The 25170-nt window shown below is 41.1% G+C and overlaps 1 protein-coding gene across 2 annotated transcripts in view; it reads right to left on the bottom strand.

The window, feature by feature from the left end:
* The window catches only part of mtss1 (MTSS I-BAR domain containing 1), a 45723-nt gene extending 22558 nt beyond the window's left edge, over positions 1-23165 (bottom strand). Inside the window, exons 1-4 of one of the 2 annotated variants that reach the window (XM_046384961.1) lie at positions 23024-23165; positions 22333-22585; positions 9385-9446; positions 6654-6727 (exon numbers count right to left, since the gene is read on the bottom strand). In XM_046384961.1, the coding sequence (XP_046240917.1) occupies positions 6654-6727; positions 9385-9446; positions 22333-22404 (208 nt within the window). In that variant the 5' untranslated portion in view covers positions 22405-22585; positions 23024-23165. Of the gene's footprint in view, positions 1-6653; positions 6728-9384; positions 9447-22332 lie in introns of both variants that reach the window. The other variant, XM_046384962.1, reaches the window with a different exon arrangement.
* Between the last annotated feature and the right edge of the window lie 2005 nt (positions 23166-25170).

The raw sequence follows: 25170 nt of genomic DNA, 5'->3' as shown, positions 1-25170 counted from the left end.
TAGCAGTAACGAGTTTATGAGGTGTTAATATGACAGCACTCAAGAGGCCAAAAATCAATTAAATGAGCTCTGCCTTTATGTAAGGCTGGTCAGATTGGTCAGATTCTTATTCCTAAACTACTAAAAACAGTGTCGATTTAGCATCACTAATGAAACGTGTGCAGTGTTACTGCCAAAACTTATAAAAACTTTTAAAATTATTCACAACCCCAACGTGTTTTCGGCATTTCTACCTAGTATAAAAACATTGTACAATAATGACAACTTTGCAACAAATCAACAGTTTATCTATTTTATCTAAAAAAAAACAAAAAACACACACAATTGAGTGTGTGCAAATGAAACGTTGCCGATTATGTTTCCCTGCAAGGTCAAAGCGGTGGCTCTGGCGACTGTGATGAATATTTGCGACACTCGGTGTGAGCAGTAATTTTTCAGTTAGCTTTCGTTTTCTTTTTCCAAGTAACTTTCCATAAAGTCACCGCGTCCCCAACACCGTGAGACTGAAACTACTGAAACAGCCCAACTGCAATGATTAAAACCCAAATGGTAATAAACCACAACTATCTTGTAGGTTCCAAGGTAGCTGCACTGACACCCTCCTGCTGCATCTTTTATTCAAATGTCTGTTCTTCTTTATGACTGCTTCAATGTAAGATTAAACTACGACTGAAGAAATATTTACATCAGTGTCACTGAGGACATAAGCATAATAAAATCAGTATGACAGCGCACTGCCAAGCCCCACTTAACGGCATAAATATTAATTTAACAACACATGAATTAGTACATGCGACAGAGAGTGTGTGTGTGTGTATGTGTGGGTGTGTGGGTGTGCGTGTTAGCCAGGTGCTAAACACTGTAGGCGTTGTGTTTGTGTTCAGACATGCCTAATGGAACCCAGAATCGACAGGCGATGACTTCAGACAAAAATGTAACCTGACAAGATCAGACAGAATCAGTGTGGGAGCAGGTCTGTTTCTGATTCTCGCATTTTGTTTTGTTCTGGCTTTAAAGTCCCGTTGATTCGCGGCTTTTGGAAAGACAAATTAGTCATCCTTTTCAGCTCTGTTTGAGATCACTACAGAATTGATCAAGTGAGTTTTGTGCACATAGATTTTCTTGTAATCTTTGGGTTTTTGTTAAGTGAGCATGAACCTTTTTTCATCAACAGAGACAGCAGGTGCTCCTCCACAGAGTCCGCCATGTTGCACCATGTTTCTACAGTAGCCCAGAACGGACAAACCAAAGCCGGCTCCTTAGAGGGCCTTTCACTGTGCTGAAATCTGTACTGCACTGCTAGACGCCACTGAGTCCCAAACACACTGGACATTCAATCTGCTGCCATAACAGCCTCTGATCGTCACTGAAGCACATTATCGGCAGGAAAATCACTGCATGCAGCAGCATAACATAAGCTTGTGAGGTTTCCCTTCATTAGGACTAATTAGAACATGTAATCTTGTATGTAGATTGCTATTATGTGATTACCAGCTACTGATGTCAGATGACAATAATCCACATCGTGCATCCCTGTGTTACCAACTGATCTAAAATCAGTCATAAACTCCTCTGGGTGGAAAAAGAGGAGGAAAATAAAAAGCTGCTCCAGTCATTTATACTTTCCCTCCATTTTCCAAAGACACAACGCCAGAGAGACAGAGAGGGAACTGTTCACCCTCCTACTGAACCCAGATTTTCCAGCTCCGCTCTGCTCCTCACAGCCCATAATGTGCCCCTTTCAGAGACGTGTGTGTGTGTGTGTGTGTGTGTTTTGATTCCTGTTGATTTTTCTGCTCTCAGGTTGTTCCACAAAGTCTTTCTTATCATCTGAATCTAAGCCCAGTCACGACATTCTGATCTTACAAACATCCACGCTGGACTAGAACTTCACAAGGTCTCTCTGTACACTGATCCATTATGATTATTGATTAACTGATCAGTCAGTCTGGATGAAAAAAGTGTCTCCTCACCTCTGCAATCCAAAACAAATAAACACACAGAGCTGACCTTAGGAAACTTCTCCCACAACTAGTCAGCACTCAGCAGGATGTCTTGTGATCTGTATGAGAGTGTGTGTGTGTGTGTGTGTGTGTGTGTGTGTGTGTGTGTGTGCATGCTCAGAAAGCCCCATGATGCCAGGGACGTCAACTGCTTGTTGGTTGGCGGGGAAACCAGTCATGAGGAATCACCAGAGAAGAAACCAGAGGAACCTGGTTTCAAAATCAGCTGACTGTGAGGAGTTTTAGCTCTGATGCTGTTCTCATAGTCACTCCTGAGCATCATCACTGACGCCTGCAGTTATCTACAGACATTAGATATCTGTTCTGGACTGTTACAAATACATTCAGTCGGTACACTCACACTTCCCAAACAAAACAAAGCAATCAGCAGACAGCGCAGAGCCTTCGTCACTGTTTTACTGCGCTATGACAGAATGAAGGCTCGTGACTTGATAAACTGAATTGATTTTGATAAACTCAATCTGTGGTAACTGAACAGACAAACAGATCCAGGAGGACTGATCAGTCACTGATAAGCAGAGAGACACATTGACGCCTCACAACTTCTTTTTCGGGAACAGTCTGATCGATCAGGTGTTAAACTAGATCAGGAGATCAATGGCTGAGTGGCTTGTTGTTTTAGGTCTTAAAATTTAGCACTTAGAAAAACTGACTGTACGATAGATAAATCACATTAACAGATCACTCGTTGCCCACTGTTGTGCCAGCCATTAAAATACATTTAATTTCAAGATCAAGTCTACATTTATATTGAAGATACTTGGCCAAAACCAAGCAGGTACTTAAATCCTGTTTCTGTTGTTTCTTCAAATGTGCACACGAGGAAAGGCACTTGACAGTTTAGTCTTGGCCTTAATGTGTAAAATTTATGCTCACACATTTTGGTTCTGACCCTGAACAGTTTTCATATCTAAAGTTAGCCGTCTCTCGCTGTTCATAGCTGTTCAGTTGTGATGACATACAAATCACGATAGCCTAGCGAGATGTGCTTCCTCTTCCTCATCCTGGTAAACAATCAAACACACAGCGTTTTCCCACTTGAACAGACCACAGAAAGATGAGAACATGGGTATTACCACGGCAACCAATCACAAAACCCACATGCACAGACCCACCAGACCAGTTCTGACACACACACGAAACACCCCGCAGGTGTGATGAGGGACCGAAAGGGAACAAAATTGTGTTTTGCAAAAGTGTTTTGCATCCTGATAAGACATATCAACACAAAGAGTTCAGCGTGTGTGTGCGGGCATATTTTATCATTATCATTATTATTATTGCTAAGTATAAATATAATAATAATAATAACTTGTTGGTAAATGATAATTAAAAGTAGCTTCTAGCAACACTTCATAGTGGCCATGTCAGCTTCATGTTAAGTCAGGATGGTTCCGTCTAAAGTGCTGTGGTCAAGTGGTCTCTTGTAATTTCAAGTACTCAGAAGCCACCAAAACAGCTGGAGAAAACTGAGAGCAGACTCACAAGCCAAACACGTGCAGGATTGTGCAAGATCGTGCATGATCTGCGTCCACTACGGATCAGCGGCTGAGTGCTCTGCAATGTTCACTCGCAGATTAATCAGTGCTCAGCATTTTAGCATTTTGTTTTGCGCTCTCTCAAATCTTTTGTCCTCAGTATACTTCAGCGGAGGAGGAGACAGCTGTCAAAACACACTACACAGGTGTGTGTATACACACACACACACACACACACACACACACACACACACACACACACACACACACACACAGCAGTGGAATGTGCTTGGTCAACATGCAGTGTGTGGAGGCCGTATTAGCCCTACACTGAGCTAACTGCTAACACATGGCAACAGTCTTGTGTCCACTGCAGAGCCAAGAAGGGTAAAACCAGACCGGGGCCAAAGGGGACTAAAGCAGGGCAGAGACCGAGCCAGGCTGAACCAAGAGAACCATACCTGTTTTCTCCCACAGAAGTCCTGTTTAACATATCTATGGACGCAGGCTGAAGTGAGTGGGACCTTTTTAAACCCAATGCAATGTCCCCAGACATGACGGAGTGAAGAGAAGGCACACATGGTGACGTGGGACGCAGATGAGGTGTGGTGTCATGTTCACATCAGCACAGTTGTTGGTTGATTTTCTGTTGCTTAACTGACTGACAGTTTCAGGACTTTTCAACAGCTGTGTTTTCTGTGACCTTTGTATAATCTTTGTTGAATGTCACTTGTGATGGTGTTGATTTAGAAATATCCCCAACAAGATGAGTATGAGACAGTTTTAAACATTTTAAACTTTCGACAAATCAAACTGGATTATGGACCATCAACCTGAGCAGCAGGATCTTGAATCTCAGGCAGTTTTTACGAAATAAAATGTTTCTCCACCATATCCAGAAACCGTCACAACTCATTCTGCATTTCTGTTGGAAAAGCCTTTTTTCATCTATTTCTACACTCTTCCCACGCATAGCTGAGGGCCGGATATTCTCTAAAATGACACAGAAAGCAGACGTACATGCAGTTCTACTACACTGTGCGTCCCAAGTGCACAGTTCTTGCATTTGCTACACAGACAGTTTTGACAGTAAAGGACATCTGAGTCTGTGAACTTCCTGTTCTTGAGAAATGAGTGAGAATTTTACAGGATTGTGTAATTTTATTAACCGTGATCTGCCGTCATTCACACAGAAAGTGCATGTTATATAAGTACGAGAGTCTGCGAGTTAAACAGCAGGATGAACGCACGCTGCCTGCTCTGTGTGTGGCTGCACACCATCAAAAACTTTCTCCTCCCGCCGCTGTGACGTAAGATGCATGATGATACCTTATGATAGCGAGCTGCTCAGGCTGTATTTATGCTTCAGGTGATGTCATGTGCTGCAGAATGTGATCTGCCTCAAGCTGCTTATTTGACATTAGCCTCTGTATTTAAAGGACAGCACTGTTATTTAACTGCAGCCTGCTCTGTCTGTGCTGTTAAAGGCTGTGTTTCATGTTCGCTTTGTGTTCAACCCGCATGGTCACACAACTGCTAAATCTGTTAATGTTTTGTTTCTTTACATGTGCTGAACACGAAGACACGACACAGCACGTCTGCAGGCTTCCATGGAGGGGAGCGGCCATGAGTCACCTCCCACACGCACACACACACCCACATGATACTGGATTTAAATACCAACTGACTTCTGTGTTACATAATCATACCAGCAGCTAACTGTCTTAACAAAACTCCAACACAGAAGCAAAGCAGCTCCGAACGCACTGTCCATGTCCTCTGTGTATTCACACGGTCCGCATCTGCAGGGCTCCACGCACACACTTCATTCTCAACGCTGTGACGATACCCGCAGCCATTTTTTAGGCTCATTTGAGATGAGAGCTGGCACACGTGCTCAGTCAGGAACACAGTCATTGATTGGGCCTAATGACCAATAACCACACTAACAACAGCTATTTTCAAGATAGAAATATGGATAAATAATCACAGAAGTTATTCTGTGTCGGATTTATCATTATGCGTTTATTTTACACCTGCCCACACACTCAATAACTACACACCACACTGTCCTGTTTCTTAAATGAACCATTACTTTTCCATTTTTTTTAATCTGCCAAACCGTGAGGGCTTGTTGCCATTTCAGCATGGTACAAAATAATCCTTAGAGTCACAGCCTTATTCACAGGAGACAAGATGTTCTGTTAATGTTTGAAGAGGACCTGTGATAAAAATGGTGCACACCAGTTTATCAATTTGGCAAAGAAAAAGACATCACGGTCAAACTGATCCATACCCAAACAAATCAAGTCTCCATGTTAAAGCACACACTGATATTTAAGTGCAATTCTCAATTTTGGATCTACTGCATATTTCATCCCTTTTGTACCTGTCCATTGTGAGTCCTAACAATGTTCTAAGTGCAATGCAGAGTCACATATGGGTAACGAGGGTTTGTCACTGTCATGAAGTGATACGGTAAAATTTGTTGTGGTATCTGGTTCCGAATACAAAAGCAAACAAGAGCATTTCCGACAATGTTGCAGTATACCTTCAGCACTGAAAAACAGAGATCTACACTATGAAGTGTCTATGTGCGAATGCATTAGAGAGACAGGAAGACCAAAGAAAAAAACAAATAAAGAGAAAAATAACCCAAAAGCACAAAGAAGAAGAATCAGAAAAAGAGATGTACTGAAAATTGGCAGGGTAATTTTCCTGGCCCATTTCATCCTCCAGAAGGACAATACTTAATGGTTCTGACATATTATATCTCACACACACGCGCACACACACACACACACACACACACAAAGTCTCATCCACAGAGAGTTGATAAGCTAATTAGTTTCCTCCATGAGCTCACTATTTATACTAAAAAGAGAGATACAGTGAAAGATCTCACTGCATGACTGAAGGAAGGAGCAGACAGATCAAGAGAAAACATTCCCATTGGCTCTTCCGCACAACATCTCACACACACACACACACACACACACACACACACACTCAGAAAGAATCTCCTCTTGGTGTGTCTGCCCCACAGTCAAGACAAGACAAACACAATGCAACCGTATATGTCTGTATCATACTGTCTCAAGATGTTTGCTTGTTTGTGTGAATGTACGTGTGTGTGTGTGTGTGTGTTTACCTCTGGTCCCCGTCGCCATGTCTGCCACCTTCTGAAAAGCATCCAGGAAGGCTCCGGTCACCACGATGGTGGTCCTGACCCAAAGACACACACGACACATACATTAACTGAATCCAAAAAACAAATAACATTCGAAACATAAACTCACTCTGTCTGTCTCTGCATGACGGTCAGAGCTGTGGACGCACTCAAACTCACTGACAGAACAAGAAGGTAATAGGTAATAACATTAACTGAATCATATTTGCTAACTCCACTCCGCAGGATGGATGGCGGGTCACCATGTCAGTCACATGACTTTTGTTTGCTTTTCAACAGCGTGAACGAAAACAAACAAAACACAAAAATAAGTTCTTCTCTGACTCAGACCAAAGAAACACAGCAGAGGGTGGATTAAAGTCTGCTGCAGAAGACACATCACAAATAAACCCTGCCAGGTTTCAAATAGGAAAAACAAAGGACTCTTATTTTGAAAGCAGGGTTGGTGGAGCCACACGAGAGGCCGGTCGACCTGAAAGGCCAGTGTTAGGAGTGCAACTGGAGACCTTCTGACACACACTCATCATCATCATCATCACCATCAATGGACCTATTGTGTGTGTGTGTGTGTGCGTTCCATTACCAGTCAGGTTTCTATTGCTGTGCACGCACACACACACACGCACGTCATTCCACTGAAAAACTAACTAAGAAGATCAGATGACACTACTGTCAATGGTTTGTGTGTGTCTCTGTGTGTGTCTCTGTGTGTGTCTGTGTCTGACCTCAGTGGAAACACTCTTCCACACTCACTCACTCAAAGTTTGTAACAAGCCAACGGTAGCAACAGTGAGACACATGTACCTTCTCGTGTACCCTCCTAAAAGCTAACATTAATTCCTGGTATGAGAAACATGAAATTAAAACACACTGCTGGGACTTCATGTGTGCACACGCGTGTTTGATCTGCTGTCCCACAATCCCCAGCTGCCTGAACACTTCGGAGGCGCTGCGGGAACGCGGGCCCACATTCCTCAACAAGACACTGAAATCCCCCTGTGGAGTCTGACAGAAGCTTTGGCTTGTCTGCGTTCAGCTGGTACACGCAGCATTCAGGTTCAGGCGCCGACCTGCAGGTCAGGCTGAGTTTATTCTTAATCCAGCATCAAACTGAGGGAGCAAAATTTCTTTTCATTTCCGAGCCTAAGTGGTGTTAAAAACATCACCCTGCAAGGAAAAAAATATTCATGTCTATTCAATAGATTTGTATTATAGCTGATGAGTTTTTAAAATTACACAGCCAAGATGAACTCCAGGCATCCAAATACAAAACCTTGGAGACCGAAAGTGCTCTAAATACTGTATTAACATCATATGAATATGAATATGAATCTTGTGAATATGAATCATATGAATCTTTCAATCCAGTCAAAGTAAACAGGGGAGAGCTAATCAGATCAGTGGCAGAATGAGCAGATGCATATTAATATAATTAATAACACTTTGCATCTCCATGCACAACGACTGAAGAAGTCAACTGAAACTTTACTGACTTGAAGGAAATGCATTTAGAGGGATATTTAAACCTATTGTAGCATCTCATATTTTCATATATTCAATTTCATCCCACGGCAATAAGCCACAGGAGCACTTTGACAATAAACTAATTAAATGTTTCCTGCACAAAATCTGTCAGGACCTCATTAAACTATGCAATGTAATGTGAAGGTTTGGCTTCAATGAGGCTGGGAGGCAACCTTCATAATCCTGGTGATGTTCACTGAACTGTTTATAAACAAGAAACATTACTAATAATTTCCTTAAAAAGAGCTTCGTTTTTATGTTTGGCATTTTAAAAACCACTTGACTTTTATGTCTTTTTCAATAGATAAACACAAATGTGGAGTCTGGACTTGAGTTTTATGTTCACAAATTATCCACAGCAGATCTTTTTAGCAGCATTAAACATTAAGAGCAGTGTGTGTGTGTGTGTGTGTGTGTGTGTGTGTGTGTGTGTGCTTTGCTGGCTGACTGGCAGGGATAATGGACTGTGACTGTGTGCAGCAGGCAGAGTGATGCTTATCAAAGTAAACTGGCCCACTGGGACACACAGCCATTATACTGTTATTACACTGAGCCAAATACTGGGTCACTGTGCATGTGACAGACAGCCAGAACACGTGAAGCGTCCATTTAAAGTGCAATACGTAACAATAGCCAGAATATGTTTAGAGCAGACATTTTGCAGGATTCAACAATAAGACAATCACTGGCCAGGAGCCAGCAAGAAAGCCATGAGACATGTGAAATGTAATCTGTTAGTTTTGTGATAACCCCAAAGTCAAACCTCCCAGCTTGCTGCAGAATTGTTATTTAGTACAAAGAGTCACAAAAATTTACCTTTAAAAACACATTCAAATGAACGTTTAGATCAGGCAGAATCTGACTGAGTAAAAACATTAAAAGACACAGTTTCAGTGCTGTAAAGCAATGGCACTCGTCTTTTGCTGCCTTCTGTTGTGACCAACTGACTGATCTGATGCTTTCTTTAATGTTCTCATATCACTGATGATGATCAAATACACTAAGTTGTTAGCCTTAAAAGGTAAGAGACTTGACATGAAGATTATTCCATCTGAGGCTGCTGCTCTGCAGGTGATAATGCTGAGCTCACTCTGCTGGCCAGTGGGGTCACTTAAAGGAAACATTATTACACACAGAGTTTAAATGTGCATGCAGGTGTGTGTTTTACCTGAGCTGTGATTGTAGCTTGGCTCCTTTGGTTACAAAGTCCTCCCATGTCGGATAACTGGCCTGCAGCAAAAACAGAGAACACCAACCACATTAAACCTCTGACAACTTCACACAAGTCTGACCACAAAAGGATCCACCGAGTTTAAATAAGACATTAAACACAAAGCTTCAACAATATGTACTTCATACCAATAATCCCAAGGGAGCTTAAGAATTTAATGAAGGTAAAAGAGCTATTATTAAAGCATTACAATAAAGCCTGTCAGAGCTATTATTAAAGTATTAGCTGGAAAACCCGTCAGGATTTTCTCTGCACAACATGGGAATGTGTGGAAACAATGCTAATAAAGCTGAACTGACAGAGAAACTATATATAGAAATATTTCAATCTAGGCTAGACTGTACACAGAACATGAAAACTTCATGACAGAGGCATGACAGTGTGAGAAGACCAAAAATGAGATCTATTTGATCCAATCTGATTTCAACACTTATTGCTTTATTCTAATTATAAACAGACATCCATGTATGAACTTAACAGCAATAAAAACACGGCTAATTTGCATGTGGGGAGACAGAGAGAGGGTGAGAAATGTAAAGAATATCTCACTGGTGCTTTGAGCGAGTATTACAGCTGCGGCTTGAGTGTTCACGCCGCTGATGATTAACGGGCTGAACTGAAATGAATTTGAGATCGGATCTAAATGAAAATCAGACAAAGAACGCTGGGGTGTGAAATGCACAGCAGCAGCCAAAAAAAAGGGCAGAAAAAGAGAGGAAAGAAGAATGTGGAAAGTATGCAAAAGGAAAAGAGAAGGAACAGGCAGAATGGAAAGGAGAGAAACAACAAATGAATGAAGAATGCGGATGATGAAAAGGTTTAAGACAGAACATTATATTCAGTTTTAATGAGTGCTGTTAAGTCAGGTGGTGCTGATAAATCAGTTCAGGAAAGATTAGCCTCTCAGGCCAAAGCTGAGAATTACTGATACACTGCAGGTCGAAAGAGAAACTGATGTCTCCTTTTGACTAACTGAAGGCTCGGCGGCGAAAAGTCGCAGCTCTGTCTGCCTTGTTTGTCATCCTTTCAGAGTTTTCATTCTGAGTGAACAACAGCAGCACAACACCAAAACCAACAGCCGACTGACTCGAGTTAGTTTTGACCTCACATGAGGACAGGGGCCGTGGCTCTCGGGTCCATCAGAAACACAAAGAAACAAATAAAAGGAAGCAGAACCAAATACAAGAAAACCAATGATGTTGTCATGCGGTTGAGACGGATTCTTCACGAAACTGCAGCTTTTTCTCTGAGCTCATCTCAGCACTTTCATCACCACTGAGCCCCAAATGTCAATCCCCCACAGAAAGAAGGGGGGAGGGGGCGGGGCAGGTGTTCAAACTGAATGCTACAAAACACCAACGTGGCAAATCATCACAACTCAGAAGCTGCAGTGTGATATTCAGCAGTTTTGTTTGACAAATGACACAAGCAGTCAATGAAGTAATTATTAAATATGTCAATCAACTAATCAATTAATCGTATTTCGCTTTTTTTTTCTTTGCTGAAACTCCAGCAATTTCACCAAAACTCAAATGGTAACAAACTGCAATGGGAGGCAATAAGATGTTTAAATTCTGAACATACGGAGCATATTTTTTCTTTTTCTTTCTTTTGCTGAGATTAAAATATCTTCCGGGTGTTCTTCCTTCATGGAGTAAAAGCTGTTTCCGTGTCTGCATTTTGTAGCAGCAGCTGACTGATTATGTAATCTCAGGCTGCTTCATGCTGCAGACTCTGACCTTGAGTTACATCTGTGACCAACAGCTGCTGGTGTGGTGTTCTGGTTATTCAATTAAAATAGCAGGAAAGCCCTGCTGGAGCACAGGGCCCAATCCCACTTTCTCTGCCTGTCTGGACTGTCCTGAACCCGGTCACCCTGTCTGTCCTCTGTATCTGCTGGTCCACCATAGAGGGGATAATACCGTTTTAACCCCCAACACCACACCATTAGCCTCTTAGCTCCACGCCGCTAAAGCCGTTTGCCGGCCCCTGCTTCACAGCTAGCCAGGCATGCACACGGCATGGGGCTGACAGGTTTACTAGCTGCAGGGACTTAACACTGCATGATGAAATACTGCAGGTGAACAACTGAATGCCTCTGGTGAACAACTAAAAGTGAACCTGGACTAAATGGAAGAAGAAGGAAATAAATAAAAATGGACTGCAGTCCAAACTTCATCGACCCCTACAGGGGCAGCTATTTGTTATGGCTGGAAGAAAATTCATACTGGGATGTAGAGGAAAATAACAACGTAAGAAGCACATTAGCAGAATTTAAGACGAAGCATACGCAGTGTGGGCTTATTGTCATGTTACAGTATTTGTAAGGAAAATGGTGTTTGGAGCTGAATTCATTAGTTATTGAACAGCTGAGATTGAGACCATGATGGTACATTTCAGACACTAAATCAGTTCTAGATATGATAATATAGAGCGTTCGGAACAGAAGTAATCTTTCCAAAACCTCATGTCATGCAAGGGGGTTATCACCGCATTAATCTTTCAGAAAATCCATGAATGGAAAATTGTCTCGCGTATAAATCTGCCTGGACTCAAGCCTCTTGTACCTCCTGTGCTCTCCCACTGGCATTTTATTATGTTTTTGTACATTTTCGTCCGTTTAGTCTTCATAAGGTCAGCTCAGGGCGGCCTGTCATAAAGCAACTATCACATTAGCCCTAATACACTTAAGGTCTACATATTAGCATGCGCACAACATAAATTTGAAAACGCAAGCGGGTCAGGTGTCCTGTTAGCGTAAACAAACACAGATGGTGGAGTCCGCCATCTCCTTCAGATCCATCATGTGGGAGTGCTGTGATTTCCAGTGACAGCAGACAGAGCATTACAGCAACCCCGACAGTTTATTTTATGTTCTTATTTGCCCACATGTTAACATTTTGAGTGCTATGACTTTAACAGAAAGAATAATGACCTATAATGCTGACATTGTTAAAAATAATAACTTAACTTTCTGTTTATTCTACTTGAGCGGTGACTGAAGGTCAGTCTGGACGAGTTACAAACCCTGAAGATGTGCTCCAAAGTCTCTCTGCCGCCTGTGTGTCAGTCTGTGCAGCACTTGGAGGGCCCCTCTTGTTCCTTCGCCACTTCTCGCCTCAACCTTAAATTCTGTCAGGATTTGTTATGACTGCCAGGAATGTCACAGTCAGTCGAAGAAAAAAAATATTCCAGCAGTGGTTTTGCAGCTATATGGCTGAAAACACCACAGACAGACAGACTATCAGGGTCGACTGAAGTCTGATCCTGAGAGCTTTAGACCGGCGGTTGCTGAATTAGATTCAATGGGGTCACTGATGGGGTCCAAAGGGTTGCCTGAGACAACCGTCAACAAAACAGGCCTCTACTCTCAGATGAAGACGGAAATGTGACAAGATGACTGACAAATCAGCATACAAGCTCATCACAGAGATTTCTGTTCATATGTATGAATATGCTGGTCAATAAGAAATTGTAATACAAACATTTTTAAGGTAATGTCATACGAGCGAACTTAAAATGTCCCACTGAGCACTTAGCTCAGTCTCAATCCTCGAAAATACCAAATTTTCAGGGTCCTTATGAAAAATATTTGTTCATGGTACGCAGAGTCTGAAACTAACAACCGCCAAGCGCCAAATGCATCATTTTGAAGAATTAGCTGTTATGATAATTACAAATCCAATTCATTTCTACACAGGCAGATTTTTAAAAATGCTATCAAAATCCAAACAAATTGTGATCAGCAAACTCCACAGTATTCTTGTACACCAGATCTCCATGTGCTTCGGAGATCATTTTCAAGTTGTTTTTACCGCATTATTACAATCTGGTTGTGAAAAAACTCGGCCAGTTGATTTATCCATCAACTTGGCTGGTGGCTGAAAAAGTATTCAAGTAAGGAAAAAAAAAATGAAACATGAAACAATTAATCAGACAATTAGACAACTGAGAGAAGATGAACTGACAGACCAAGTTTGATTCATTTGATTTTTTCTTTTTTTGGTAACCTTCCATACACTCATCAGCTTTGGTACCTGCCTGAAGATAAGGTGGAAACGGTCACCATGGACCACCGGCACCGACACAGTCAACGCTATTCACAGAGCCAGAGCTCCAGGTATAGAAGACATACAGAGCTGTTATCCTATCTGCTTAGTCAACCAGACAGCATGACCAAGTATACTGTTACCTATAGTCTCTGTGTGTGTGTGTGTGTGTGTGTGTGCGTGTAGTCACCTGCCTTCAGTCTAATCCTACCCATGATAATCCTGACTTGCTCTACTGACCGGCAGAAAGAAGGAAGACAGACAGAGCGTTGAGGAGAGACGAGCGTGACATCTCAGGAAAGTGAGAATACAACTCTGTTGACATATCTAGAGTCCCGACCGACTCTAGAAAGAACTTACTTAGTTACCCAGTCAGCCAGAAAGGTTAACACGGACTAGTTTCAACAGACCATAATTTTGTTTTTCTCATTTGTTTTTTCTAAATCGATCGATCAATTGAAGAAAATTACAGTCACAATTCCCAACACGGTGATATAATTCAAAGGGCAAAATTATTCAATTTACACTTATTAAGCTAATTTACAAAATTAGCTAATGGCGCCATTAAAAACAATCACAGGGGCTTTTTCAAGGCTGGTTTCCATAATAACACTACAGCTAACCCAAATGCTTGGAAGTTGCCATGTTAATCGAAGTTCAGTTCAGTAACTGAATGCCTGTTTTTAAGAGGAAAGAGACATTGTGTTGGCTGCATCATCTCATTAACATATTATGAAAGACAATTTATTAGTTTTCCCTCATCAACTTCACAGACTGTCACAAATATCTGCTTAATCTGAATTTGATGCTGACCGCTAACTGACCAAGACCGATCTGCCACTCATTCTGTGATGTTTCTCTGCATTTTAGTTTTAAAAATGTGCTTCAGTGATTCAACTGTTTGTATGAGAGTGTGTGTTTGTTTTTTGTTAACTACCACATAGAGATGCCTGAGAGAGTGTGTGCGTGTGCTTCTGTAACCTTCAGTTACTGTTTCCTGCAGAAACGTTGTGTGTAGACTCATTCCTACATTTCTCACCTGCCACTTTCACTCTGTGTCACACGAACAGATAAGATAACACTGAGACTGAAAACGCTGGCCTGTTTAAATGTTTACCTCCTCGTTGGAAACAAAACAAATCTCCTTTGCTGTGTCATTAAGGAAACCAGCAATTTGAAAATAAAAAACAAAAAGCTCTGATGTTAGCGGAGGTTAATTCCGCTAACATTCCGTTAGTTCTGTTTTATTTTTTTAATTCAATTCAATTCAATTTTATTTATATAGCACCTTTTACAATCAAAATTGTCTCTATTCTGAACCCTCGAGCAAGCAAACAGTAGCAAGGAAAAACTCCCTTTTAACAGGAAAAAACCTTGAGCAGGACCTGGCAATGCAGCAACTAAAACGAGTTTTGTTGGTTGCATTCAGAGGAAATTCAACCATTTCCTTCAGTCGTTTTGTCTGCTGTCCAAGTGACTGCAGGACGGGAAATTTCGTCAGTTTATGATGTATGGGAATATTGACAACTGTCGTAAATCACAGAGGGAAACCATTTACTACAAGAATGTGATGGTGCAAATTCCTCTGAAACCATTTTGAGTGTGACTATACACTGCAGAGGATTGAGGCTATCACTTTCATTTTAGAGAAAACAATGTAATTAAACGGCAGTTCCTTGAATGGCCACTGAGGTTGGCTCGCAGTAGAAAAAGAACACGTTTACAACACGGTACAAGAAAGGTTTATGGTCTCTACGACTAATTTCTCCATTCATGAAAACTACACGGTGGAGAAGATTTATGTACCTCACTCATTTGAATTATTTTATTTATTTTTATTAAGGCGTAACAGGCAGAACATTCTGATTGCTGTTGCTGTTTGTGAACACATAAGGCCATTGCTTCCTGCTGAAGATATAAATCGACTCGATTGTCCAAGCAACAACAGTGAAGTAACAGAGAGATGGGGGGAGCGAGTGGCTGAGGCTGTTCAAACAGCAGTCTGAAGGTTTGTTTAACGCTGTGTTTGAGCAACACAGGTTGACTCAAAGAGCGAGAGACAAAAAAGGAGAGACGGGGGAAAGTAGAGAGGTAGAGTGTGTCAACATCAGGTTAATGGTTTGTTCAGTCGACTGCCTGGTCCTTTATCTATGAAACAATGAGGTTTTTATGAAGTGAGTCCGACAGAGGAGACTATGGACTTTTGATTCTTCATCCTGTTATTACATAACTCGCAATCTTTTTTCTTTAATACGGAGGACAAGGCCGATCACTCCCACTGGCCTTATTTTCATTCACTGTTTCCCCTCGGTGAAGGGACTGCTATGCATACATCTCTCTGAAATACTAAAGTTGTTGACAAAGTTTGCCGTATTTGAGAGGCACAAAGTCACCTCTTAGCTCTCCCAGCTGCCAGGCTCAATCAATTGATTCATCAACCAAAATCTTGTGGTGAAAACTGAAGTCATGCGGGCCGCAGTTAAGAAATGAAGTCTTCTCTCCCTCTTTCTCTCTGCAGCGGCTGTCTTATAGCAGACGGGTCGACTGAACGTCACACTGAGCGGCTCGCTGCAAAACCAACGAAACAACCAAAAGAGGAAAAAATAAACCTAATAATCTAAACCTAAATACACAAAGGAAGACATATTACACAGGACACGTTATAGATGGCCATTTAAGAAGACAGATGCAGTAAATCCAACATAAATGTTCACACAACACTTTATTTTTTAAATAGCTTCTTCTGAGTGGATCTGGTTTTGACTTTTTTTTTTTTGACAATTTTAGTCTTTATCCACAAAATTGGAAAATAAATAATAAAATAAACAGTCCCAAACCCACTATTTTTTTAATTTGAAATGAGCAAATTAAACTTCGGTAACGAGCGATGAGTTTGTGGTCACATGTTGTTCAGTCTACAAATTGCTCCAGTTGTACTCCGAGTTTGGTTTCAGGGTCGGAGGTCAGACAGGGAATCTGCTCTGCTCAAATGGCTACTGTGACAACTGTGAAGGCTCACAGGCCCGACTCCAGGATCTGCTGCTAATCACTGGTTTATGAAGCCAAATGGCTCAGGAATCTGACTGAAACCGAATCCAGTGAATGTTCGCTAAAAAAGAAAAGGAGTCCAAGTCGAACATTATTTTTCAATTCATTCATCACTTTTTCTGTTCTCTTTGCGTGTGTGTTTTCGTCACAGTGTTGCCGTGGGCTTCTGCTGGTGTGGAGAAAAGGAAGTGAGGGGCAGCTGATCTCCATGTGACGTCTATTTCTGCTTCTCCGCATGTGCTGCTTGAGCATCTCTTTGTCTTTGTGTCACTTACTGACTGTGCGTCCTGCATCTTCCGTCCATTTAATTCACCGTCTCTAAAATTTAGCAAAAGTCTTCACATTTGTCAAATCCAAGCCTAAGTGATAAAATGCTCAGCGTTTAAAACAAACTGGAAAGTTATTTCCAGCATTTAATAAAAGCAGTCGATATCAGTTCCTTCAAAAGTGATAATCATCTTAAGCAAAAGGGTCAAAAACATATTTAAACCACCTCACAATAGAAAATACGACATTAAATTCCAATTCCAAACGTTTAAGACCACATGAGAAAATTCGCCAAACTTCCATTGATAAATTTTTTTTTAAACCATCAACTGAAAAAAAAAACCCTCAAACAGACCTGAAAATGTGGTGTAATGTAGTCAGCACCATCTGTGTGTGTGAGTGAGTGTGTGTGTGATAAATCCACACCCTCTTTTCAGCTGCAGTCATCCATACTGCCTCATCACCTCCATCTCTCTCAACCTGTTGACTCATGTTCATCCACCACCACCACGCCAACTTCTTTCCAAACTTTCCATCAAGTCAATGAGTTGGATCCTCCATCCAGTCAGCACTTCTAGACTGGACATGTCAGTCTAATCTAAAAGGCCCATTCAAATGGAGTTAAGAAATGCAGCCTGCAGTAACAGAATTTTGTATTCTTTGCAGTTGTCAGCATCCCATAATCCATCCAGTCCTGCTATCAGTAGCCTCCGTTCCGCTAGCGTTGCTAACTCAATAAAACGTCTCACTGCGGGTTTCTTACATTTGTCATTCTGGAAGTCTAACCTGATCCTGGGCTTTGCTATCCACACTCCAAGGTATTCCAATGTATGTACAATGTACATATACAACGGCAATATCATCTGAATTTTGCATGACATTTAGTTGAGTGACGTTTTCAACCAAAATGACTTACAGTAAGTGAAGTAAGAAGAACCACAAACGCACATCAACTTCCTCAACTATGCCGAAGTGCTGGAAGTGCTTCATTTGGAAAGAATAAGAGATGGTGGAAATGAAATGATTTTCCGTATCCACACACTCTAAATTTTTGATTCTGAAAGGATGAGATTCTTATTGCAATGCTTATTTCAACCTATGCTGAACTTAAAATATGGCCGCATGGGCTCCAATACTTAGTACTGAGATGTCTAATATTTACTATGAACCTTCTGCACTCAGTCTGGCATTTTGCTGCATCTGAGGGTAACTCGAAATGAGGGGAGTTGGAAATTACTGATTCCAAAGGGGATGAGGAGCACATGAATGCACCATAGAGGAGGAGGAGGAGGAGGAGGAGGAGCAGGTCTGCCTCCCCTTCTCTGTCTTTCCCCTCTTCTCTCCTCTCTCACTCCTTCCCTCTTCCCCCCTGTGTTCTTCGCTCTTCCTCCTGTCCTGTACTTCTCACCATTTCCGTTCAAACCTCATCCATCCTTCCTCTCCTTCTGAGCAGCTAACACCCATAAATAACATACCTTTACAGGTGTGTGTGGCAATGTGTGTGTTTCTGTTTGTTGTTCAGCCCTGCAACAAAGCATGTGCAGTGTGTGTGTGTGTGTGTGTGTGTGTGTGTGTGTGTGTGTGTGTGTGTGTGTGTGTCCACACCTACATTACCTGAGGCTGCCTATTTTCCTGTCAGGGCTAAGACTTCTCTGAAATCAACCACTCCCTCATCACAAGCGTGCACACAAACACACTCAGAGATGTGCGCGCGCACACGCACACACACACACAATCTCTCTCTCTCTCTCTCTCTCTCTCTCTCTCTCTATCGGGAACTATAAAACATCAGATCACAGTCACATCAACGATGTGACTAAGCCTCGATGACATCACTTCACCTTACGGCCTGTAGTTGTAGGGCGTGTTTTTGTTTATACGTGTGTGTGTGCGTGCGTGCGTGCGTGTGCTTGATGAAATTGTGTACAATTATCACTTAGGTCAAATCCTGTATTTTACTGTGTACTCTCTCTCTCTCTCACACACACACACACACACACTATGGCAAACAGTGGTTATTCCTGTATTTTATAATCAGTCCTGTCTGTATGTATTATTAACTGTGTGTGTGTGTGTGTGTGCATGTAGAATTTAATCACGGCTCAAGCTCGCTGTTGAAAGCTATTTGCTATTCACACACACACAGACGGGAAATGGGAAAAATAGAGGAATAAGAAAGACCGGATGGAGAAATGCATTGTGGGAGGTGACCGCAGAGAGGGAAGAAAGATGTAAAATGGAGAAAACACGAACGCTGAGCCTGACAGGATGGAGGTATGGATCAGAGCAGGGAACGGAGCAACGTGGAAGGTCGATGGCTCATAATGTCACTCCTGACACAGCTGAGACAGAAATCAATAAGCTGTCTGTCTCTGCTGAAAGTCCCACAAAGCGGCTCCAGGATGGCGACGCGTTTTCTGATCTCGAACAGGAAGTTGGAACGGGAAATAATTGTAATTTTAAGACCATTTTACATGATAATAAAATGGTACAACAACTCCAGTACACGTCTTCAAAAAGTAGTTTAATTTCTTAATTCTAATTCTAAGAATATTCAGTTACTGGAAATGGAATGAATAAAAATAAGTTAATAAAATAACTGACTGACTGGGCCTAACTGACTTTTCACCCACACCAAGTCCACATTTTCTCAGCCAAACACTGAGTCTCTCAAATGCAGATCTGAAATCTGAAATCACATCGCAGAGGGTTTGGTAGAAGTCAGTCAGTCAGGGGCTGCGTGGTCATTTCTGTCACCTCCAGCCTCCTCGTCATTACTGCTGATCACATGACACAGCAGTGATCTCAATCGAACGCTGCTCATTCATGAGAACCAATCATGTTGAGCTATGCATTTGCTGGGAAAAGGGAAAAATCAAGCAAGAAAATGACTAAAATGCTTTGACACCGATTCTCTCTCAGATTCACAGAAACAAATCGGCAACTCTGATATTTTGGGGTTCCAGCCGATAACTGGGACTTACTCCTTTTTTTGCAGCACATGTGAACATTTCACCAGTTTCAGATGAAACCTACACAGCTCCAGTCAGCATTTCTACATCCGCTGTGCAGAGAAAACACTCAGACACTGACAACTTAGCACAGCCGGTTCTAAAAACTAAAAATCATCTTCTTGGCTTTAAGTGGGCTGTTTGGTTAATTCACACAATGACTGCAACAAGCCTCAGTGTGAAGCATGTCATGATGCCCCGAGGAGAGACTTATCTAAACAGCAACTCTCCGTTTAATTAGACATGACTTCTGTGTGTGTGTGTGTGTGTGTGTGCGTGGCAGATGGCAGGAGTGCTCCCGTTGGTTCTTTGCCACGTTGGGTAAAATATGAGGATATGATACCACTCAGTCCACCACAACCGTCCCTGCTTGCTGTTATCAGACAACAGAAGTGACTCATGTGTGCTGCTCAGAGTTCTCACCACAGGATGTCTGCAAGTTCCATCACGTTCCATCCAAAATGTGTTAACTTCAGAATCAAATGAGAAACGCTTCATTTCTCTCAAATTCAATCCAACCCCCACCCACCACCGCCGCAGGTTACGTACAGTTGCTACCAACTGCGGAGTGACCTTCTTGACTGTTTGGATGAGGACGGAGATAAAACTCAAAGGTTTCAGTCTAGCAACGTGGTGCATCTTAAAAAACAAAACACTTATCACACAGAAGGCCTACCATGAAGTCTGAGTCATCCGAAGATCCACTCTTACACAATTATTCTGAAGGCTGAATCACCATCTGCGGTCTGATAAGTCGCAATCATTTCCACATAGGACAACGGACTTCATGCAAAGAAACAGACCTGATCTAAAACTGCACGTAGGAGAGGTTCAACAGAATTGGTGGCAGACACATGAAAGAAATCCAAGAATCTTCAGATCGTCATGGTTTGTCAACTCACCAAGAGATTTTTTATTTTATTTTTTAGATTTTCTAAATTTTATTGATATCTTTTGGCTTCTGGGTCTTCTGCTTTCAACCTCTGTTGCAACCCATGTTGTTAGCATCAAATACTGCAGGTATAATATAATCCCATTTAAATATCTCTGTGACCATCACGCAACCACCACAAGTATTAGCGTTGGGTCATTCTGCTTTGCAGGGGTGTTATTATTAGCAACTAACTAGCTGATTAACAAAATCATTGTTGTAAGGCAAAAGTGTTTTTTCATAAGGAGAATTTTATTTGAATGTGATTTGAAGAATCGTGACGAAGATGTTTACTGATGAGGGACATTTTAGTTGAAAATTAAACTGGTCAAAAACGCCACATTACCAAAGATATCAATAAACATTTCTGTAAACGAAAATGTGTATTAAAAACTTTCGAAACATACAAACATGCAGCCTACTGAATAATAACAAGAAATGAAGTGCGGCTTGGATATATTGTAACATAAGATGAATTTTGGACATTACGCTGACCATGAATGACACTGCTATGTTTTCATTTAAATTATGTTTACCAATATTGGTTTGGCATGAACCCAGGTTGCTGTAATAGCTCACTGGCCAGCGTATACACACATGTTAATTGTGAATGTTATATCAGTCAGGGTCCACTAAAACCAAAGCCTTTCAAGGCTGTTTTGGACAAAAAGATGCGTTCAGGGCTGACTGGAAAATAGAGGCAGCTAACGATGAACATCTGAGGGCAGTGAAACCCAGACAGACAGACAGACAGACAGAAAGGCAGGCAGCAAAGGGCAGCCTGCTTAACAAACATCAAAGAGCACACAGCTGGTAAAATCCACCCCCATCCAGCTCTGTTACCCTCTCAGATGGCCCACTTCCAGTTTTAACCTCAGCTCATTCATTACCCAATCAACATCTCCAGCACTTGCTCTAAATCCGGTCCATAATAACCAACATTTCAACGTTTATAAGCATCTCGACCTTTATCATTCAAATCTGGGATCCCTTTTTTTTTAAATTTCATTTTCATTTTAAATTCATTTATATGTTTCATGTTTCATGTTATTTTAAGCCTAAGGCACTTTAACCAGTCTAAGAAGACTGAGGTTGTGACAGCCACAATGAAAAGAAGTAACGGTAAACATGGATATTACATGTTTGAGGGAATGTAAATGTTAAGTGGAGCAATGCAGGAAAATCTCCATTTGGGATGAATGGAGCAACTAACTCAGGCCTCCACTTCTAACTCCAACCTTCATCAACTCATTTCTGACTTACTTGACAGCACTCAGTATGTAAAAGCTGAGGAGCATGACTTTACATGAGAAAACTAAAACAGACACACCATGAAAGGCTCATTTAGAGCAGAGACGACTGCAGGGTACCAAAAGTAATAATAAAGCAGGAAAAAATTAACGAAAAGAGTTAAAGGAAACGTGGAAAATATTCTGAAAATTAATTTAAAAATGCACTGCAGACAAAGTTAGCCACTACAAAAAAAGAAAAGCAATAAAAAGCACGATTAAAATAAACATACTGAGATGATTTGGAGGGAATTAAGAAAAAAAAAAGCTGATTTAATTAGACTTCTTACCTTCATGTCGTTCATGATGAGCTGGAAGAGCCCTCCCAAGGCGCTGCATTCCTTCTCTATACCCGCATCCATTTTTCCAGAGGCTCGGAAAAAATCCTCCTCAACTTCCCAAACACGCAAACTTTTACCTCCCAAAAGAAGCTTCCAGCCAAGTTTTGAAATACTCCAACAGAAAAATCAATGAGGGCTTTTTTTCATTAAACAGGAAGGAGAGGCGGGGAGGCAGTTACAACACCCCGAGGGAAAAGTCCACCTTTAAAAGAAAGAGCCAAAAACAGCAGTGGAAAAGGAGGAAAAAAATACACACAAGCACGCATACAGGAGTAAGATCCAGGTCGAGGGAGACCGACTCACGCCAGGCTTTAGTCAGCCGATGCTACCAGCCGGCCAACGTGACAAACGTCCGAAAAAACACCACATCGTGACTGAATCATGCAGTAGGCTTTCTGGAAAATATATGACAGTTTTTTTCTTAAGTTTAGCCCGGCTGTTTGAAGTCCCGGGTAAAAAGGAAAACACGGCTCACCGCAGCTAGCTAACTTGGTTAGCAAGGTTAGCGTTAACTCCGCTAGCAACCTGTGACTGAGAGTGTTTGGCTTTCCACACGAAAACACACACAGCCCGTGATCAATCAGTCCGACCAAATTAATCAATACGGCCTTTATGTGATGTCCAGTTCGGATTTGAATACCCCAGTCGTGCTTTCCCGAAGCGTATCCGAGTGCACACACGTTGTTTTCTTGCGAGTTTTGACGACGGAGCCAGTCGTTTTCCTTCTGTTACTCCAACAGGAGCCCTAACCTAAAGTGAATGAGTGTCTCCCCGAACGCGGAGTCCAGCTAGCCAAAGTGACAAACGCCACATCCGGTTGAGAGTTTCAAAATTAAAGCCTGTAATCCACGCAACAAAAGTTTTCTCCAAGTTGTACTTTGTTTTTGTTTGCTTTATTCAGTTTACAGATTCTGTTTCACAGTAACAAATATATGCAACAAGTAAATGATGATGTGTTATTATGGATAAAGGTGAGATTTTGTTGGTCCCTTGGTGATATTTACAAACTAACAAGCAGTGTTGTTTGGTTGAAAAAAAAAGTCGAATTTTATCAGCTGCCATATTAAAGTGACATACATATGATTGCAACGACAACAATTATAATCCAAAATGTAATATATAGTCTATATTATTTATTAAACTTGTAAAATCGGACATTCTGCATCTTCATTACATTTGTACTTATATTTTAATGGTAACACCTTTATACTTTGGTACACAATTTGGAATCCAGAATTTTTACATGTAACAGAGTATTTCTACACTGTTGTACTGTTACTTTTAGTTACATTCACTACTGTAGTCGCAACTGCTCTACACATACTGACTAATAAACAGAGAGATAGACAGACTGTCTTGTTGGCAGAGCTTTGATGATATTCATTACCAATTTACCGCATAGGAAATGCTTTTAAAAAGCAAAGTAAAGTAAAATTGGACAAAGGAAACCCATGTAATTCAGCAGCCAATAAATAAATCTATACAGACTACATGATAGTTTGCTTTACACAAAGCAGGAGGTGTAGTGTGAAGTGAAGTGTGGCTCATACAAGTTTCACACAGACCCATTTTAATTATTTTAATGCCATCGCAGTACATCTGCTGTCAGTCTTCATTCATTGGCACCTAAAGGGCCAATAATTGTGATGTTCCGACAAAAGAAAAATTCTAAAACTGAAATCTGTGCTTGTCTGTAATCTATATTAACATTCAAATGCCTGTGGTGATAATAACAGACAACTTTTTAAGCTGGTATTTGAGGTCAGTGTGTCTGTCCATGTCCACTGACTGCAAACGTAGGTTTGGGTTTTCCTAATTTTTGCAGAAGAGTATTGTATTGTATTTGGCCTATTAGTTTGAGTCTTCTGATTAGCCTCACATTTCTACATAAAAAAATTAAAAATCTTGTGTTTTGTTTTGTGAATCATACAGGGTTTGTATATGTCCAAATTTAACAAATCTTACTTACCAGCTGAAATAATTATAAAGTTGTTTAAATGTAGCACCTGAAATGCCTGGACAAGCTGATAATAAAACAAAACCAATTTCTTCATGCATTTTATTATTTGGCAACACGTTTGCCGTTTTTATTTTGAAGGCTAACATATTTCCGGTCGACGCTGAGTTCGGCTCACCTGACGCTGCTGCGTGTCTGTGGATGATGGACGTTTGCTGTGTGGTGAAAACGCGGCGGGCCGGCGGGGCGGAGCTACAGAGCAAAGTGAAAGATTTTTCCTTAATGGAAGAACAGACTGTGACTTTACTGAAAGTTTACGGGCGCTTTGCTGACAGACGACAGCAGTGAAGAGAAAATATACTAAAGATGAACTAATTTATTCGCTAGCTGCAGTTTTTATCAATTAAAACAAAACTATTTAACGAAACAATAAAATACAAAACATGACATGTAAAAGGGCCACGTAAAAAACTGACAGCAGCGATCAGAAGGGAACGAAATGCAAGTGGAAAATCAGATAAAAGAAAGATTAGAATTAGATTAGAATTACTTTAGAGCAATGCTTTCCAACAGCAGGACTGAATACAAAAAACAACAAAATATTTATGTTATTTTAGAGTCTGTTTAACGCTTCAATTATCTCGGTGCTAAATATCATTTAAAATGACGACAGCTATCAAATTTAGGGTTTGGAGATGCTCTAATTAAATCATGTAGTTCGTCTCTTTAACGTGATATGTTTTGGATATATGAGTTCTATGTTTAACTGTAAAAAAAACGAACTAACATTACATTATTGATAGTGATAAAGTATGTATGCTATCTGTCTT

This window comes from Scatophagus argus, chromosome 3 (assembly GCF_020382885.2).
Source record: "Scatophagus argus isolate fScaArg1 chromosome 3, fScaArg1.pri, whole genome shotgun sequence".
NCBI lineage: Eukaryota > Metazoa > Chordata > Actinopteri > Scatophagidae > Scatophagus > Scatophagus argus.
This window is presented reverse-complemented; position numbering and strand designations above follow the sequence as displayed.